At 39.0% G+C, this 20,564-nt stretch overlaps 1 protein-coding gene across 12 annotated transcripts in view; it reads right to left on the bottom strand.

The window, feature by feature from the left end:
* Positions 1-16,356, bottom strand: part of prom1a (prominin 1a) — a 61,748-nt gene extending 45,392 nt beyond the window's left edge. For 5 of the 12 annotated variants that reach the window (XR_006925806.1, XR_006925808.1, XM_046849265.1 and 2 more), the window contains exon 1: positions 14,611-16,354. Coding sequence is in view for 4 of the 12 variants with exons in the window: in XM_046849265.1 (XP_046705221.1) it covers positions 14,611-14,839 (229 nt within the window). In the remaining 8 variants the exon portion in view is untranslated. Of the gene's footprint in view, positions 1-14,610 lie in introns of all 12 variants that reach the window. The other 7 variants (XR_006925809.1, XR_006925810.1, XR_006925811.1 and 4 more) reach the window with 4 other exon arrangements.
* Between the last annotated feature and the right edge of the window lie 4,208 nt (positions 16,357-20,564).

Here is a 20,564-nt window from a genome sequence, read left to right as displayed (position 1 = left end):
CACGTTCCCATATGAGCTTCCAGTTGTGCGTGCAAATGAGCGTCCGTGACTCATTAGCTCAGGGACTTGAGACTTTGCTCTGGTGGCGAGACAGAAGCAAAATACATCGGAACATGAACAATAGCAACTTGCTCAAGCGCACACAAAGCAAACCGGGATCTCCTGTAACCATGGAACCAGTTACCAAGGTGAGGAGCACGCTCTCACTTTTCTCTCACAAACAGAGAGATGGACAAAGAAAGGAGGAGAGGGGAAATAAGAGGAGCAATCTTCTTCTCCTTTATGTGAGAAACTGCTAATAAAAAGGGAATTAAGTGCTTGAATGATTTTAACCCACTATTAGTCTTAAAAAAAAAAAAAAAAAGCAGATGTGAAATTGAAGTTATATTTTTTACTAATGTTTATTATAGAGTTGCTCATGTGTATGAGTTCAATTATCTTTACTTGGTGACTTTCACATACAGTATGCAATGTTTAGCGTGTTTTTCTCTCGTGTTTCTTTCATCCAGGTGTGAACATTAGTTGTTTGGACCAGTTCTAGGAACTTCTGAGCCACTGTGGTCTCGATTTGCTAAAATTGAACTGTGGTTCTCTTGCAGCAAGAAGGCGGATCTGAGAAGAACAAACATGCTGTGTATTATGGTAGGGGTGTATATTTGGCAGTGTTTCTATGTATATGTGAGGCACATACTGAGTAAGTACGAAGCTATGAATAAACTATTGATGTAACGCACAAAATGTTTAACAGTAGTTGTATTATTTAATCATTTATTCAGCCAAGACTTTGGTACATAGCAGGGTTCCTGGTGTACATGTTCCTTGCAACCAAATGCATTAATGTGGCCCTGATTTGGATTAATGAGGGTAAAAATGTAAGAAAGCACTCAAAGCAAATTATAATCGATCAGAGATCAAATCTTTGGTTCAAATATACTGCTGACCAAGTATCGGCCATATTGCAAAAAGAGTGCACACTTCCTCAAAAGCTTCTTTGCATGGATATCCGTGTGTTGAAGTGCTCCCTGAAGCAAAACACAGAAGAGGACATGAGGGTTGTAGAATTAACGTTTCTCTCTCTTCTTGTTGATGATCTTGCTTTAGTTTCATACGATGCATCACCACCAGCTCTGTGCTGGGACAGGATTCTGCCTCTGTATCTTCTCCATGAATAAGCAATGGCTTCTGCAGCATAGCATTTTGAAAGGAGGCGCCGCCATGTTCGGAATGTAAATGTCGAGAAGGAATGTGACTAAACTACTAATCTGAAGTTCACAGGCGTCTTTTTTTCCTAGATTTTTTCCAAAAACATCATCATTCCCTGGAGGATGGTAATTATTTAAACACACACCACTTTCCCCTCAGTGATTAAACGCGGAATTTGTCCGATTATGTGGTTCAATCCATCAATTCTGCTTCACCCGCCACCTCTACAGGTCTTCCTGAGAGCATCTTCTGCATACATTTCTGTTTTCTGTATTCTTTTTAATAAATATTGGCGCAGGGATGTGGGCGGGTGGGTGGACGGGAAGCACAACAGAACACTCTAATGCATAAACAGACACTGCGGAAAAATACAACCTGCGACAATGCAATACAGAACATTTCACAGGTTTTCGTATATTCGCTCGTTCTTCTGTGACTGTTTGACACTTTCAAAAGAAAGAAGGATTATGCAGTGTGCGTGCGATTATATCAAAATGATTCATCCGGTTATTAAAATAAAGCCGCAGCAAAATGTTCCATCTGCCCGATTCGTCTGTTTACGAATTATACCGTCCTTCTGGCTCAACAATTTCCTTGTACGGTCAATGCTTCCTTTTAGTTCACTGAGCTAATTAGTATCACTTGGTCCTTGTTTTTCCTCGGTAGTAGTCACTGCATTGTTTTGCTAGTGGTGTTTTGGCCAATATTTTTGTTCTCTGGTCATAGTGTGTGAAGAATCCACACAACGAGAATAAAACCAAATACTGCCATCAAGATACACATTTAAATAAAAGTTTTCAACTTCTTTTACTAAGTTTTCTTTCCCTGGATCTGACACCAACACGATATTTACCTGACAGAGTAGCTACAACGGCCTCTAACAAACTTTTTTTTTGCTTTTATATAAACAAACTTCTACAAACAAGAAATAAATATCAAGTTACATCTGTGACACAACAAGGCCAAATGTTTCATTAACCTCTGATTTTTGTAGATCGTTAAGAACCTATGTTCACTTTATAGCCTTTTCACTGGATGGCTAGCTATCACACACCAAGCTGTACATCCGTGTTATAAAGTCTTACAGGAAAAAACTGGCAAATATTACCATTTCAAACTAGGAAGTGAAATCTTATGTAAGATGAAATACATACAATGAAGCGTGTCGGTTTCGCAAATATGCTAATTAAACAATTCTTGGAACATCTCTTAACGAATCAAATTAATACCTTGAATCTATCTGTTACATAAAACTATACTATACAAATACTATTCTTCATATTTTGCAAAGTTGAACATTTTTACATCACAAAAATGCTATATCATATTAAGCAAAGAAACAAAATGGTTGCTAATGAAAGCTTAAACTCATGAGGCGAATTAGGTCACGTTCAATCCATATATTATTGATTGCCAATATTGTAATGTTGCAATTTAACTGAAAATATCTCTATTTTTACACAATGTCTTACTCTAATAAAAAAATTTTGAAACTAGATAACAAGTAAAGCTAGTTCGTTTGATCTTTTGTAAGATACACTATATAAACAAAAGTATTGAGATACCTAACTTTTCCAGTCTTATGTGCTTTTTCCCCAAAATTGTTACCACAAAGTTGGAGGCATACAATTGGATTTAAAGTCTTTGGACATGGAAGCATCCAATTCACTTAAACAAGCAAACTCAAACCTGTTCTAGCATTTAAAAGGCCCTTTGCGCAAAGCCAGCTCCATAAAGATATCGTTTACAGAGATTAAAGTGAAAGATCTTGGGTAGCCTGCTATAGAGCTCTGACCTCAACCCTACCGAACACCTTTAGGATGAATTGGAAAGCTGACTGCGCCCCAGACCTTCTCACCTCACCTACATCAGTACAGTATTTAACTGTACTAATGCCTTTATGTCTGAATGAACACAAATCTCCACAAGCACACTCTAAAATCTAGTGGAACATCTTCCCAGAAGAATGAAGATTAGTAGTAAGTATATGTGGACTGGGATTGTCAGGCGTCAACGAACTTTTCTCCATATAGTTTCCCACAGATACGTGAAAGCTCTTGAAGGCTCAGCCAGAGTACCAAAAGGCTGTTACAGGTATGTAATAAAGCGAGCTAACACACGTTTTACACTTGGTGTTGCTAAACAACCAGACTTTTATGGCGCACAGTCTTAAACGTCCGACTTTTATGTAGGCAACTGGCAGGGTCATTAACATTCGACTCTTACAAACACCATAATGACAAATTGTTAGAGGTTCTCTTACATTGGACCTTCTCAATAACTTTCTGTCAGAAATACACACTTGCGAAAACGTTTCTCTTTATTGTGAAGAGAAACATTTCCAAGAAAAAGCTTATTTGTGAACTAGGTAGCTAATGTTATCCTGTCATAAAAAAATGGAACTGTAGTAAACACTTTAATTTTATTTAGTACATTAATCAGCTTATATAGTTTATATGTAAATGTGTATATTTGACACTAGAAATCCAATCCAATTAACTTATACTACCCAGGTTCACTTAGCTTACCTACAAGCTAGTCACGAGGTATTTCTCGTCCTAGCATTTGTAGCATGTTACTTCAGTTACTTCACTTCTGTGCTCTGTTCACACATATTACATTAATTTGTGTCAATTACAATACATTTTCTTAAATATTTAATTCATCCTGGACAATTATTAGCTAGTAGTACATACTACATGTTTAAACGTCACTATACATTGTTCTTTGTAAGGTCTTTAGGTTCAGTAAAATAAAAACACAACATCAACGTTGTGTATAATTCAGAGCCTGACAGAGCACGATGAACGTTGCCCTACATTCATCCTGAATTCAAATTGAGCATCTGATTTATTTTTAGGGCCATATTCAGGGTTAATGAAGCAGGCAGCACAAACCATGTTTAGTTTTTAGATATGAGGCTTTTTTCCACACACACACACATACTCACACACACACAAATTTATCTGTATTACCCAAATGGGGTCTAACAAATATAAAATATTTCATACAATTTTTTCATTTATTAAATTTTATTTAATCAATTTAATTTGTGACAATTTAATAAAAGTACTCAATTTAATAAAAATAAAAAATAAAAAAGTGTATTGTATTAAATTTTATCAAGTAGGCATTTTAGTTTACATAGTTAAAAAAATGTAAACTTTAGATTTTTACAAATGTTGATAATAACAAACTGCGTTAATCAAAAAAACGACAAGCAATTTTGTTTTGCATTTCTTCGGTACCAAAACTGAACAGAACCGCGACTTGAAACCTGAGTTTTTTTGTGTACCGTTACACCCCTAGTGTATGTGTGTGAGAGTGTGTGTTTTTGTGGGGGTGTGCTTAAAACCATATAAACCTGAAAACGGCACAAAAAATATAAAAAAATAACATTCCTTCTTTCTCTTCCTGCTTCTCTCTAATAGCCCTTTCTCTATCTCTCCATCATGCTTATCTGTCTGTTTCTTTTACTCTCCTACTCTCTCTATCAGTCTCTCTTTCTTAATGTCCATCTCTCTCCCTTTCTCTTATCTCCTGCACTTCCACTCTCTCCCACTCTTTATTTCCATCGTTCTATCACTGACTGTTGTTCCCTTTCTCTTTCTTTCTACCACTCTTGGTCATTTTCTCTCTCTCGTGCTCCCTGACACCCTTCCTCTTATTCCATCTGACACTCATCCCTTCCTGCCTCATGCTGTCCACCACCTCTCTCTAAATTTTCCATCTCTTTCTTTCCATCACCCCGCTCTCTCTCTCTTTTTTTTTTACCCATGTTTGTCTGTCTCTCCCCATCTCTACATATTGCAGCCTGCCCCTCTGTTGCTCCTTGTTTGTAACTCGTTCTCTTTTCATATTTGTCTGCCTGTCTCTCACTCTTCCTGTTTTTGCTTCTCTCACTTCCTGACAGTCTTTTCCTTTTTGTCAGTTAGATTCCCCTCAGGGTTTATAAAGAGGGAAACCAAATCCCAGCTGGACGCCGGCTCCTTGCCACCTGGTCGCCTTCACAGCTGAGAGAAAGAGTTAGGGACATTCCTGGACAAGAACTTCATCATCATCATCATCACCATCAGGCACGGCACAATACAATAGACTCAGCATTTACACGCTGTACTTACAATTCAGTGCAATCCTGAAAAATACATGATGTAGTATTCACTATATACATGATATCAAAATAATGAACTTTACAGTGCTTACAGTACTGTTTATTTTGAGTTGCTCAGTAGCTCCTAGTTTTATAACCACAATGATTGTAAAAGACTGTAGAAAGATCATTACTCATAATCTTACACTCCAGTGCTCATGTTAGTTCTCACTCTCCAGTGTTCTGTATTGTTTAAAGATTATGATCACACTTGATGTCACCCAAATGAGGATGGGTTCCCCTTTTGAGTCTGGTTCCTCTCAAGGTTTCTTCCTCATCACATCTAAGGGAGTTTTTCCGTGCCACAGACTCCACGGCTGCTCATAAGGGAGTTAATGCACCCGTTCACCTTAACTGTTAATTTATGTAAAGCTGCTTTGAGACAATGTCTGTTGTGAAAAGCGCCATAGAAATAACCCCCAAAAATGTTGAAACCTTTCGGCAACTTGTGCATGATGATCGTCAGAAAACAATCCACATGATTCCTCATCACTGACGAAGATTACGGTACAAATTTGTCAATTTTTCCAGAAATTTGACTTGATTTATTGTTGCTTAGAGGGAAAAAAATCCAGACTCCTTCCGATTAGTAACAAATATGGGTGACTTGGTGGTTCTTTGTGCCCTGATACAGTAAAAAGAGCCTTATAGATTACTCCATGAACAGAAAAACACCTGGTAGGTGTACAATTACATAAAGAATCGCCTGATAGCTGATAACATTGTGTTTTTTTTTTTTTATTACGGATAAACAAATCACATAAATGACAAATGATAGCTGTAACGTGGCTTGTAGTATGTTCATATACATAATTTCTCCAGGAGTTTTTCCTTTTTCTTGTTAGTTTATCAGTAATAAATCTCTTTGTTAAAAAACACGATCCGCTAAAGATATTCTGTGAGCTATCAAACACCAATGTACGGAAAAGTGTGCCATGGAGAGACATGATTTCCAGAGGGACACTGCTCTGACGTGAGATATATCCATGTGCCTCTTAACAAGGCTTTTGGATGCTGTAAACAGACCAGCTGGGAATGATGGAGTCATAATCCCACGTTAAAAATAATTGCAATCTGCCTGTATATTTAGAGATGAGCAGAATCCCAAGTGGTCTGTGATAAGTAGAGCTGATTTACTTCTGATTTACTAAGCTTTTCTCGGGCAAGGGGTGTGGCCTCTGTACATGTCAGTTTCAGTGAAGGGGGTGTGGCCTCTGGCAATTTTAACAAAGAGGTGTGTCCTCTAACAATTTCATTGAAGGAGTGAAGGTGTGCCCTCTGTGACAATGTCTGTAAAGGGGTGAGGCCTATGATAATTTCAGTGAAGGAGGTGTGGCCTATGACAATTTCAGTGAAGAAGGTTTGGCCTATAACAATTTCAGTGAAAGAGGTGTGGCTTATGACAATTTCAGTGAAGGGACAAGGCTTATGAAAATTTCTGTGAAGAAAGTGTGCCTATGACCATTTCAGTGAAGGAGTTGTGGCCTCTGTACCTGCCAGTTTCAGTGAATGTGTACCCTCTGTGACAATTTCAGTGAAGGGGTGTGGCCCATGTGACAATTTCAGTGAAAAAGAAGTGGTCCTTAACCGTTTAAGTCAAGGGGGTGTGGCCACTGTGCCTGCCATATAAATGGTTTACAACATATCAAATCGACATAAAAAAAAAAAAAAATGTATACACACCCCCACACACTGATATTTATGTTTGGTTGGAAAAGAAGCTCGCCTGGGCTTCATTTCTCATTCCAGCTGAGCACGTCAGTGTCGATTTGCTCACGCAGCGCATGCCTACAGCACAGACTGACACAGAGCACAGAGTGGGAGAGAAACGCTGCACAAACTCTCCATTCATCAGCTCAGATTCTTATACAATTCTGAATCTCTTTCTCTCTCTCACACACACATAGCCATACTAGTTATAACCCCAGATCCACATGTGCGAGGCAATGTTCACTTACCGTACCACAAAAACGATAAATTATTTAAAGAAATTAAGGATTGCTCAGGCGATATGAAAATGATGTGTGCTGGCCAAGGGAAACCCCGTTCTCCCAGTGTTCTTGGTTTCCACTGGAATCTCTGTTTTCCACTGACCTTCCAAAGACATTTCAGTAGTCAGCAGACTCGCTACACTAGATTGTACCTAGGTATGAAAACGAGTGTTTGGAGTGTCCTGGAGCGAGCAGGTGCCCCACCCAGAGTGCATTCTCACATTCACATTTATTTGACTTATAATGAAAGAACTGTGAAACCCGACACACTACACATCTTCAACTACACAGCACTCGAATGCTTCTCGTAGCCGATTACCGCAGAATCGTCCGCCCTTTTCCAAGTCCTCTCTCAACCTGTGGCATTACTGAATTACTCATAGCTCACTCTCATCTAGCTGCTCCGTTATCTAAAGTTCCCCTTACCCTACAGCTGATACACCACTTTTGGATCAAATCCATTAGATGGATTTGAGAGCGAAAAAAATGCCAGCATGAGAGATGCTGGGTTAAAGTGAAGGAGGTGTGTCTCGATCTCAAACTTAATAATAATATTCAGATTGTATAACGGGAGGCTGTACATCAGAGCGCTGGCTGTCTTTCTGTCCGTGTGTATCTGTTTGCATACGCGGTTCAGGCCTTTGTTTCATTCCTGAGTGAAATCCAATCCACACAGTATGAAAGACAGCGAAAAAAAAAAAAAGAGTGTGTGTGTGTGTGTGTGTGTGTGTGTAGGACAGATTAACTAGCTCCTCTGAAAATCACTGTCAGACTAAACAAAGTACCCGCAGTTTTCTTTCCACGTATGAGGCAAAGGTGTGAGCAGGAGAAAAAAAAAAATCATTAGACAAACGAGAGAAAAGCGCTACGTTTGTGAAAGACTACATTTGCTACACTATATAGATGAAAGATTGTGAACACCTGATTATATAAGATTGGTATTGTGCTTGCTAAACATCCTATTCCACATACTGTATGCTGTATCCTCCACTCTTCTGGGAAAATGTTCCACCGGATTTCAGAGTGTGTCTGTGTGTTCATTCAGCCACAAGGGTGTTATTGAGGTCTGATGCAATCAGCGCTCAGATTCATCTCAATGGTACAAGTACACCATTTCTTAAGCAGATGGTTGCTTAAATTACTAATAGACTGTTACTTTAGTCATGTTGTTGTAGTTATGTTTTGAGTCAAATTATTTCATATTTAGATTCTGAAAATCTGAGATTTTTGCCATATCGGTACTGCAAGCCAGTGGTGTGTTTAATATATTTTAATATAGATATTAAAAGTAGAAAATCGTGAAAATAAATGGCAGAGGAAGCATATCCCAGCGACGTCAGGAAGCTGGGGTCTGAGCGCAGGGTCTGTCATAATACAGCAGGAGCACAGAGGGTAAGGGGCCTTGCTCAAGGGCCAGAAGAGTGGCAGCTTGGTGATACCAGGACATAAACCCCTGACCTTCTAATCAGTAACTCCACAGCCCTAACAACTGAGCTACCACTTACCGTTGATGATCTATCAATCATGGGTAAGTGGAGAACAATACAAATTGAGAACACGGACGAATGAGTGGCTGTGAGAATGATCTGTTCTGCAAAAAGAACTCGGGGTGAAGTGCAAAAAAAAAAACTATTTGTAGAACAGAACCATTTCATACAAAAACAATATATTGTTGTTAACATATGGCCCCTGGCATCTCTTGAAAAAATGAATAACTAAACTGTATTCATGGACGACAGATGAATGGAAATACCGGAAAGTACCAGAAGCACCTGTGAGAAAGGAACTTCCGTGGCTAATGAGTTTATTTTTTATGGTGCAAGTTCCTGTGGGATTCTCATACACTGTTGTACCATGCATCTGGTCCTATTCTACGACTGCTATTCTGAATACGTGTTGATACGACTGCTATTTTCACCACGTGCGTTACTACGACTACTATTTTGACCACGTCCGCACCCTGTCACTGAGCCCTCCTTACACGAGTTTATCTCTGGGAACAACAGAATCTCACTTCCGCACCTAGCCTACTTGCCAAATCGGCTTCTGTGGACTTCGCCCTCTTCCCAAAGATCGAGATCCATCTTAAAAGGTCACCGTTTGACACCATTGAAGATATCCAGGATAAACCGCAGAAGGTCTTGACATGTTTGAAAGAAAATTCGAAACTTTTTTTGATACCACCTTGTACTTCATTTTATATATTATTTTGGTTATTTTATTGAAGCGTCTTGAAGGCCTGCTATGTTTAATCATTTGATGAACTTGACATTCGATGAAGAAGTTGCTGTAATGCACATCTACTGCATCGCTGGCTTATGAACTCCATAGACATTTATTCAAGAGGTCAAACAATGGCATGGGATTTTTCTGTGGAAGAAAGGTTTTTATTACATAAACATGTCATTGTTTATTGTCTTTAACTGCTGCTATTTTTAGAAGATCACCTGTAAAAGAGATCAAAGTTGGGGGAAATACACCCTTGAAAAACATTGCTGGAAGGAGAAAAGAGCGAGAGAAAGACAATGTGTAACTGGAGCACAGTGTTGGTGGTTCTCTAGAGACGTAGAAGGCGGCCGGTGAGGGTCGGAGTGCCCACAGACATGCCACACAGGCTGCCATCTGTGACTAGTCCTCAGTGCCCCTGCACAGCTGGCATTCCCTTGCTCGGTTTGAGACGTAGCCAATAACAACCCGCACTCTCACATTAGTGTTTTGGCGGGATTTCAGACTCTGCTTTTCAGTGACTGGGGCATATTGTGAACTCTGTAACCTCTGTATTCACGGTAACTCTTTAAACTCCCAGCCAATTATTCGGCATTTATATTTTGGATATTCGTGTTATTCTGTAAATTCTGGGGGGGTTATATTCAGAATCTACAATAAAAACAAATGGGTAAAAAGTTTAAGAGAGGGGAATGCATGTCTGGACCTGCTGATGCATCCTTGGAGTTTAGGGTGGTCATACATAGAGTACAACAGAAGTAAATAATATACATGTGTTACAGGAATAATATAAAGGTGGTTGCTTAGTGTTTAAAGCGTTGGACTTTAGAGCTAAAGTTTGGTGAGTTTAAATCCCAGCTACACTAATCTGCCACTCCTGGGCTCTGAACAAGTTCTTGAATGAATGAGATCAACGTAATCGCTCTGGACAAGGACATCTGCCAAATGCCATTAATGAAAATACACTGAATTTCCATTTGTTTTTACCATTAGATTCCTGCTCTTGGCTGACAGAACCAGAACCTGATGCGGCCTTTTGACAGGCTATGAATCCTGTTATGCTTTTCTGCTCAAACATTGTTGTTTGAGTTACAGTATTTTCTGTCTGTTTAAACAAAAAGTGAATAATATACGGGTGGTACAGAAATAATAAGCAGATGGGGAGATGGTTGCTTAGCGGTTGAAGCATTTGAAACATTCGAAGATCATGAGTTTAAATCCCAGCCACACCAATGTGCCACACATTGATATTTTTCCTTAAAGATCAGCAGTTTCTAAAATACTCACACCAGCCCAACTTACCCCACCAACTATGAGAGCTTTTCTGAGATTTTTGATGTAAACAAGCTCTTGACCTGATAAGTACATAAATAAGCAGGAAACAAGTGCTCCTATTAAACTGGTCTGGTGTATGGTGATGCTGTAACACCCTTTAAATGTTCTCAGTAAAATTCAACCGATAGTAGATTTTACCAATATTAATTAACCGATTAATCAAGTGATAGTCTTAAAATGTATAATGGATTACAAAAAAAAAAAAAAAAAAAAAAAACATAGCACTCCAGTAAATTAGTACTGAGCTTTTACAGAAACTTTAATAAATCATAAAAATGTGCTAAATAAAATAAACATAAATATTTATTAATTCTATTAATAGATAGTAAAAAAAAGGGGCAAACCCATTGAAAATAAATGAAAACAGTTACATGCTAAATTAATCAAAAATACATTAAATAAACAGCACATGGTGTTAGTGATTTGACTCTAGAGGCCGCTCTTGTACTGTATAAGTCAACCCGGAAAAACTATCAGTATGAATTTTTGCAGATAGTTTCAGCAATCAACTATCGGTGCGTTGACTTTTATTTTCCAGAACACTCAATTAAGTTTTATAGAAATTTTAAGAGGGTGTTCAGGTAACGTTTACGAAAGTCTTTACAGTACATTTATTTACAATTGTATAAACATCACCACAGAAATGGCAATGTCATTGAATATATCATCCCCTTATCACATCATTTCCTTCCATCTTATTTTGGCTAGCTAGCCTACGTTAATGACTGAAGCAGGCTAGCGTGTAACTGTTGAGTCATTTATGCCAAAAATATACCCACAGTTGGAGCATCAATACACCAAACGTGTCCAAAATGTTAACATTTACCTCAGATGTTTAAATTTCCATGGATAAAAACTACCCTGAGATCAGAGTTAGCATCAAACACAAGCCAAACTTTCATGGGCTCTGCAATATTAAGAAACAACATCAATCACGAAATCCACGAGATGTCAGAAAATGAAACCCAAAACATTATTGGTCACATGACCCCCATGTGGATGTAGCATTAGTAACAGTCGATTATGGTTGCTATGGAACCTTCTGGTCCCATTGGGAAGTGTTAGCTGCAGAACAGCGTTTGTGAATGAATCTCCATTTGAAACTAATTGAAACCTGCTAGATTTCCATGTTACTTAAACAGTACATTCTCAGCATTATACAATACATTACAAAGGATTTTTTTTCATACTATGTCGTAGATAGGGTTGCAAAATCTGGGAATTTTCAAGACTGGAATCTTTCCATTGGAATTAACAGGAATATTTGGGAATACACGAGAATTAATAAGAATAAACTGGGAATTTACTAAATTGCATTACATAATTAAATGACGTATTCACGTAAATGACAAATATTAAATACATTTATGTTAAACACTTCCTTGTGCTGCATGTAAGCTATTGTGCAACAAAATTGTGCAACAGAATAATCTTCCAACACAGGGTTAAAGAAGAAAAGAGGTCAGTCTCTCTGAATATCTCCTCGTGAATGACATGTCGCAAAACATCTCACGGCTACAGCGCTCTGTAAAATCTAGGCCAACGCTCGCGATGATGTGATTCCGTTGCTCTGATAACAGTATATTGAATGTTTTCCTGTTTGTCCTTATTTGGGAATAAACTAGAGGTCGAGCGGACATTTCATTCAGGGAAAATGTATGTGTTTGTCTGCTGAATCAGGGTGAGAAGAAAAATGAGGGAAACACACAGCTGTAATGTACTGTACTGTAATGTAAAATTCACTTCTATCTTTTGTAGGGTTGAAGGCAATTGTGCTCTGTGTGTGTGAGCAAAGAATAACATGCATAAGCATATGGCTTTATTAGATTAACAGATTATCCTAATAAAAGGGTAAGACACACAGGGACACAGGACTTTATACAGCAATGAGGCGGATTTTCAACCATCACTGCCTAACATTCGCATCCAGACTCTGATCATCTAAACTGACAGGAAAATTTCATGCTACCACATCCAATGGCATCCTAAACGAATTTGTGGTAACTGTTTGGTAGAAGAAGCACATATGGCTAGAAAAGACAGGTGTTCCACTACTTTTGTTCATATAGTGTATATTCGGTTTCTCTAAAATGTATCTACAAAATAATCAAGAATTTCATTATACCAGTTTCCACATCATGTGCACTGGTAGAGTACCAGGGTAAAGATATTTGTGTGAGCGGGAAAACCCGCAGTAGCTTTCCCGATAACAGGTACTGTACCGACCCTGATTACTGTAACTAACTATGAGGGTTCAGACCCCTGTACCTTGAAGTTTCTATTGAATGTTTTTTTTTTTTACTTGTACTAGGGGTATTTTATTTTAGAGACCACCAGGCCCTTGAGATAGAAAAAAAGAAGGTCCTCTCAGAAATGGTAGAAATTTGTATTATTTTTTTTTTTTACTATAAAAGAATATTATAAGCATGTCTTGCATAGTTTCAATTAAAAAAATTGTAAATACAAATGATAAATAATTAAATATAATACTAAATAATGAATAGAACAGTTCAAACATAAAATTTAAAATGTATTAATGAAAAATCTATATGTATATATAGTATAGATGTCGTTCTTTTTATTTACAAAGAAAACCTATAAGAAATTCTTTTGAAAAGGAACTCTGTGGCCAAAAAATAAATAAAACATAAAAATAATAAACATCTGTACATCTTTCTATATCTATACATATATCTATACACACACATACATATAAATAAAACAATGCTCACACCACACTCACACAATCTAAAAAAATGATTCAGGCAACTTCCACATTCATACAAATAATAATGATAAACATCAAACATTTAATAATAATCCACCATTTAATAGGTCCAGACAGAGCACATGACTGTCACATCATTGTTTTGAAATAGCTCAATTTTTCCGACATGAAAATGTTTTATAAGTGTACCAAATGCTTGTGCATGACGGGTGGAAATCAATCTAACAGCAAATAAACAATCTTTTATATCTTCATATATTTAAGATACGCTTTATATTTTAAATCCTGACCTACTTTCAAAACAGTGTACAGATATTACTGTGGCAACCAGCCCAAGTGAGGGACTCAGCCCAGGTGAGGGACACAGCCCAGGTGAGGGACTCAGCCCATGCGAGGGACTCAGCCCATGCGAGGGTCTCAGCCCATGCGAGGGACACAGTACACATCCCAGATAAAGGATTTAAACCACAGGTGTGAGCCGAACAACTTAGGGACACAGGACACAGTCCAGGTGTGGGACACACAACCCATGTGACGGACACATATCCCAGATAAGGACACCCAAGTGAGATGCGTACCGTTTAAATAAGGAACACACAGCTATGGGAGACAACATCCAGATTAGGGACACACACACATTCATTGCAGAGTAGAGACACACATGTGAGGGACACACAGCCCAGATAAGGGACACATGTGAGACACATACTGCCCAGTAAAGGGAAATACATCCCAGATAAGGGTCATGCAGAGGAGTTACACATAGTCTAGATAAGAGACTCACATATGTTGGACACACAGCCTAGATAAGAGACACACGTGTGCCCGGATAAGGGGGACACAGCACAGATAAGGGGGACACAGCCCGGGTAAGGGGGACACGGCACAGATAAGGGGGACACGCAGAGGAAAATGCATATGGATAGGCTCACGTGGACAAAGTGATCAGCAGCAGGGTTCGGGGTTCTGGTGCTTACCTTGAGGAAACGGGTTCGGCTGGACCACGTGCAGGAAGGCGCGCATCATGTTGAACAGCAGGCCGATCGGCCCCGGTTCGTAATACGCCACGGTTTCATAAACTCCTGCAGGTACAGAGCCGAAATGTAACGACGCGTCTGCGGCGGGAGGAGCTGCAGGAGGTGAGCCGCTGCAGCAGCACCAGCAGCAGGCGGCGAGGAGGAGAAGCGTCAGGGCCGGTGTGCGCATCGTGACACCGCGGACAGAACACGAGCGGACCGGGCAGGTGCGCGCTCTCCAAATCCCCGAGCCGATTAGGATTCAAGACGAGCGGGGGAAATATATATGGAGGTATACTGGAGGATCACGGCGTGGTTTTTGCACCGAGGTTCATGATGTCCTGGTTTCCGCCGTGAGCGGTTTCCTCCACAGCGCAAGTGCCTCTCTGTGTCTCTCCGTCTCTGTGTTTCTTCCCTCGTTCCTCTCCTCCTTTCCTTCTCCAGCGTGTTTTCCCTACTGTACAGAGAACGTTGGACTTTTTTTTGCATCGCAGAAAACGCACCCCCTAGCGACACATACCGGAACTGCTCACTTGTAGAAACTTGCCTTGCATTTAAAATTCACTTCAAGAAAAACTAAGGACCTGAATAACAAAGTCCTCAGATGTTATGCATTATAATATTCCTTTCTTTCTTGTTTTCTCGTGATCACGATTAAATTATTCTGTGTATTTGCCCTAATTTTCTAGATGTAGCATGATGGATAATACAACAATTTGTCTGCTCTCCCAACCTGTTTGTTTCACAAGTTATTTGTAATAATAATAATAATAATAATAATAATAAAGACATTTGGACCTCATTGGAAACTAAATTGATGCAAGTTGACTCTATAAACATGCAACTTTTATTCTCACGATTTATTAGGATTAAAAAAATGCCTGACATGTGACCGACTTGCAAAAAGCATGCTTTATGTATGTTTAAATACACTTTAAATGCCTGGAACATGATTGTTTTCTGATTTTTCTACATAATTTTTCATGTTGTTTGACCCCCTTTTTTACAGTGAAATTCCACACTATATAAACAAATTGTTTGGGAGACGTTTTTCCCCAGCCATGTGGTTCTTCTCCAATCTTGTATCGCAATTAATTATTTATTAAGTACATCCGAGCTTATCCAAAATGCTGCATCAAGATTTATATGTTTATGCCCCAAAAAATGACTGGGTATAAAGGGAAACATTTTGGCAGATTTTTCCTGCAGCCTGATGCAGGATCAGGCTGAACCGGCTTGTTGTTCCATCTTCTTGACTGTGTGAACTGAAAGAGCTTGTGAAAAGGTCAAGGTTTTTGTTGTAAAAGCTCTAAAACATGACCATGGTGTAAACTGGCATCGTGGACAAAAAGAGCGAGAAAAAGGAGAGGCAGAGACACAGGGAGGTGAAACAGGAAAGCAGTGGAGATGCTCTGTAAGGCGATTAAGTCTCTAAACCTTGGGATAAGTGGAGCCGAATTAAACACACAAGCTCTGAAGGTCACAGGCACTCGGCAACACAATCTTCACGTGTTCTGCAAATGGAAGGTGCAGTCGGTGGTTTCAGGATCAGTTCGCTGAAGGTAGCTGGTGTGAAATCTTTCTAGAGACAGTGTGATTACGAAACCTGAGTGCTCAAAAATTCTCGATTCAGACATAGAAATTTCAAAATGGTGGCACTTGTTAGCAAAAAAGTGTTTCAAACTAATTTATTAAAAAATTGTCATTATATCCGATATGCATCAATAAACAAGAAACTTCATTTACACAAATACTGTGAAAGGTTTGTTCATTTTGTGCAACTTTTAGTGCAAAGAGCAAATAGCTTTTTTCTAATAACACAATACAATCATAATACAAATAAGTAGGAAATTTTGCGCCAGAAAATAGTTATTAATACAGCAATAAACACTAAACAGTACACCTCAGCAATGATGGAACTATAATGAATGGGTATTCGGTGTTGAAGATGGGAATGGGTTCTCTTTTGAGTCCGGTTCCTCTCAAGAATTCTTACTCATGTCATCTCGGGTAGTTTTTCCTTGCCACCATTAGGCACCTTTAAAAGGAATAAAGCAACAGTTATAAGGAACAAACTTATAGACACTAAACTCACACTCTTTTATACAACTTTCTAACCGCTTGATCAGCGAAAAGCTGCTTTGAGACAATGTCCATTGTTAAAAAAAAACTGAATCAAGGTGAACTTTGTAAACAGCTTCGATGCAGTACTTTCCGAACGCACAATGTCTTTATTTTTATTTATATAATTGTTATATCTAGTAGATTCTGTCACCAAGACAATTTTCTTGTGTGTGTGTGAGACCACACTCGGCTACAAACCCCGTTGAAATTCCTTTGCTAGTAAATACAGTGCTTCTTAAATATATAAATACGAGGTGGTAAGAAAAGTTTCGAGACTAACGACGTAACTGCTGCTATTTTGACCGCATGCGTTACCACGTCTCCGATTTCATCATGGACAGTAAATTAGAACAAAGAGCAAACGTGAAACTGTGCATCTCCGTCATAGAGACGTTTGAAGCGACGTACGATTTACATACGGTGATGCTATGACGAGTCGTTCGAGGCGTTTTGAGGGACACGTGCGCTTTAACATAACTGGAAAATGATGAGAGATCAGGAAGATCCTTGATGAGCTTAACCCTATTCAAAACTATTCAGCAACTTGCGCATGATGATCGTCGGAGAACAATCCACTTGATCTCACTTCCGCATCCACGCTACTCACCAGATTTGGCTCCTGCTGACTTCACCCTTGTCCCGAAGATGATCAGTTCAAAGCTTGATGTTTTGAAACCATTGCAGAGATCCAGTGCAAATCGGAGCAGGTGAAATACTTAGGAAAGAAGACTTCCAGGACACGTTTTAGAATTGGCAGGAATGCTGGGAGCGCTGTATCGCTGTGCAAGGGAACTATTTTAAAAGTGATGGTGTGGAAACGTAGATAAAGAAGGTACTTTATTGTAATCAGTGCTAATCCTGGAACTTTTTATTTACTATATGGACAAAGGTATGTAGATTGTTCCAGCCATATGTCATTCCCAAACTGTTACCACAAAGTAGTTGTATAGTATGTACAATATAAATTCTCCCTACACTTAAACTTGAAGACCCAAACCTGTTCCAGCACGGCAATGTCCACACAAAGCCATCCCCATGAAGATCTGCTTTACATGGTTTGGAGAGGAAAATCTTGAGTGGCATGCTGTAGAGCTCTGATCTTAACCCTTTTGAACACCTTTGGGGAAAAAATGGGAGACAGACTGCACCCCAGACCTCTTCACCCTACATCAGTAACGGACTTAACTTACACCCTTGTGACTGATTAAGCACAAATCTCTGCAAGCTCCGCAAACTGCTCAAAAGTGTGGCGGGAAATGGAAGAGAGAATTGGGACTAAATGTGGAATGTTATGCTCATAAAGCACATACTTATTACCAGGTGTCCACAAACTTTTGGCACTATAGTGTATATCACTCATGCACATACAGTAAGCAGTAATAATGAAGGAACACTAAATGTAATGACATTATTTTATTAACCAATTCTCACACACACACACACACACACGTCCCTGCATTGCTGGTTTAACTGTGCATTAAAAAGAAACATTAATTTAGTATGAAATCTGGACCTGAACACAAGAACACAACCCTCCTTTAATGACAACACCAATAATAAAATCAGTTTTATTACACTTAGGAATGTTGTTATAAAAAAAAAAAAAGCAGAAAATTTCCCTCCCTGAAATCGAATGAGACGTGTTAAACGTGCAACAAAAAAAAAAAAAAAAAGTGCAAAAAACGCTCTGGATACATTACTAGAACTAGTTCTGAGTGCTGTATTGTTTTTTCATTAGAATTTCACTTCATTAGCAAATGGAATGATTAGATGAAATGAACCCCTTCCTCCTAACCCTGAAGCCCCCCTTCCTGATCTTGAGATTACTCAAGACCCACGCGAATGTTCTACCAAGGAAATCGTCTAAGACGCTGCGGTAGATCTGTGCAGCGTTTCTCTCAACTGGTTTCTTGCCTTCTGAGGGGGCTTTAAGGGGGGAAGAAAAACCCTGAAACACACTGAATATGTTTTAAGTTACAATAATTGCTTTTTGTTTAATGGTTATGGTCATTGATGCTCCAGGAAACGTTGGTAAAAGTTTTTATTATGTAGGAAATTTAAACATTTAGGGATTTCGGTAGAGGACATGCTTAGTGCATTACTCCCAAAATGCATTGCAAGTCTACTGATATGTTTGAGCAGATGGTGTGATCGATCGAAAGGCATTATGGGTTGGATGCTCCAGAAAGGTGGTTTATACTTGTCCCATGTACTTTACAGTACAGTGAAATTCTTTCTTTATGTATCCTGAGCCACGATACAGCGCCACTGGAGCAGAGGGTTAAGGGCCTTGCTCAAGGGCCCGAAGAGTTGCAGCTCGGTAATACCGGAGCTTGAACCTCTGTACTTTCTACCAGTAACCCAGAGCCTTACAATCTACCAAGAATAAAAGCAAGTCATTTAGAGTGGATTTTTTTCCCCTTGCTAAAAACATAAGCAATGGAAAGTTCAAATCTGGTGAATTTTCTACAAAGAAATTATTTGGCAACTCAAAGGTAAACAATATACACTACTCTGTGAATGTCAAAGTAGACGTGGAATGTTAAACCATGAGAAGTACTTTTTCTGCTCATACCTCGTGACCGACCGTGTGACCAGCATCAAGCCGGAAATTCTTATCAAGATGATGGGTTTTTATTTCTAGTTAATAAACAAGCAACGCAGTGTACTGATGGGTTCAGGACGAAAATGCTTTTATATGGTTTATAGACAAAAAAAAGCCATTTAAAAAAATTATATTGTGTAGGTCCCCCTTTTGCTGCCAAAAACAGTCCTGACAGTTTAAGCTACAGTAGCTCGTCTGACCCAGACGTCTAGACGTCACAATTTGGTCCTTTTCAAACTCGCTCAAATCCTTACGCTCGCCAATTTTTCCTGCTTCTAAGGAGGATAAAATGTTCACTTGCTGTCTAATAAATAAATCCACCCACTAACAAGTGCCATGATGAAAAGAATCAGCGTTCTTCACTTCACCGCCTATGATGTTACGCCTGGTTCGTGTATGTTTGTTCGCTCCCTTTAAACCACAGCATCAAATCCATACACTGATTTAAAACCACAGGTCATTCTAACACAATATGGTTTCCATAGATTCACATGGGCATGAATACGGTACGGTGTAGTATGGACTTGTATAATGTACTTGTATGGATGCTGCACATAATCTAATCCTGATAAATGTTTATCCTATATCTTATATATACACACTATATTTCCAAATGTATTGGGTCACCTGACCTTTTCTTCTATATGTGGTTATTTTCCAAACTGTTACCACAAAACTGAAGGCACTCAATTGTACAGGACGTCTTTAGATGGAGCTATAATAAAATTTTGCATTCATTTGAACTTGGAAACCCAAAACCTGTTCCAGCATGGCGATGCCCCTGTACACAAAGTGAGCTCCTTGAAGATCTGGTTGACATGCTTTGGAGAGGAAGATCTTGCTGCTATAGAGCTCTGATCTCATCCCCGACTGAACACCTTTGGGATGAATGTGAACGCTGACTGCACCCCAGGTCTCCTCACCTACATCAGTACCTGCCTTTCATAACACTCTTGTGGCTGATGAACAGAAATATCCATAAGCACACTCCAAAATCTAGTGGAACATCACCCCAAAAGAGTGGAGGGAATTAGATGTGCAAATTAGGACTAAATCACATACTGTACTTATGACCAGGTGACCCAATACTTTTGGAAATATAGTGTATATGCTTTTTCAGGTAATGGTCAAATTATTGGACCAACAATGGATTATTGGATATTAGTTTTTTTTTTTTTTTAAACTT

The sequence above is a fragment of the Silurus meridionalis genome, chromosome 5 (genome assembly GCF_014805685.1).
Source record: "Silurus meridionalis isolate SWU-2019-XX chromosome 5, ASM1480568v1, whole genome shotgun sequence".
Lineage (NCBI taxonomy): Eukaryota > Metazoa > Chordata > Actinopteri > Siluriformes > Siluridae > Silurus > Silurus meridionalis.
This window is presented reverse-complemented; position numbering and strand designations above follow the sequence as displayed.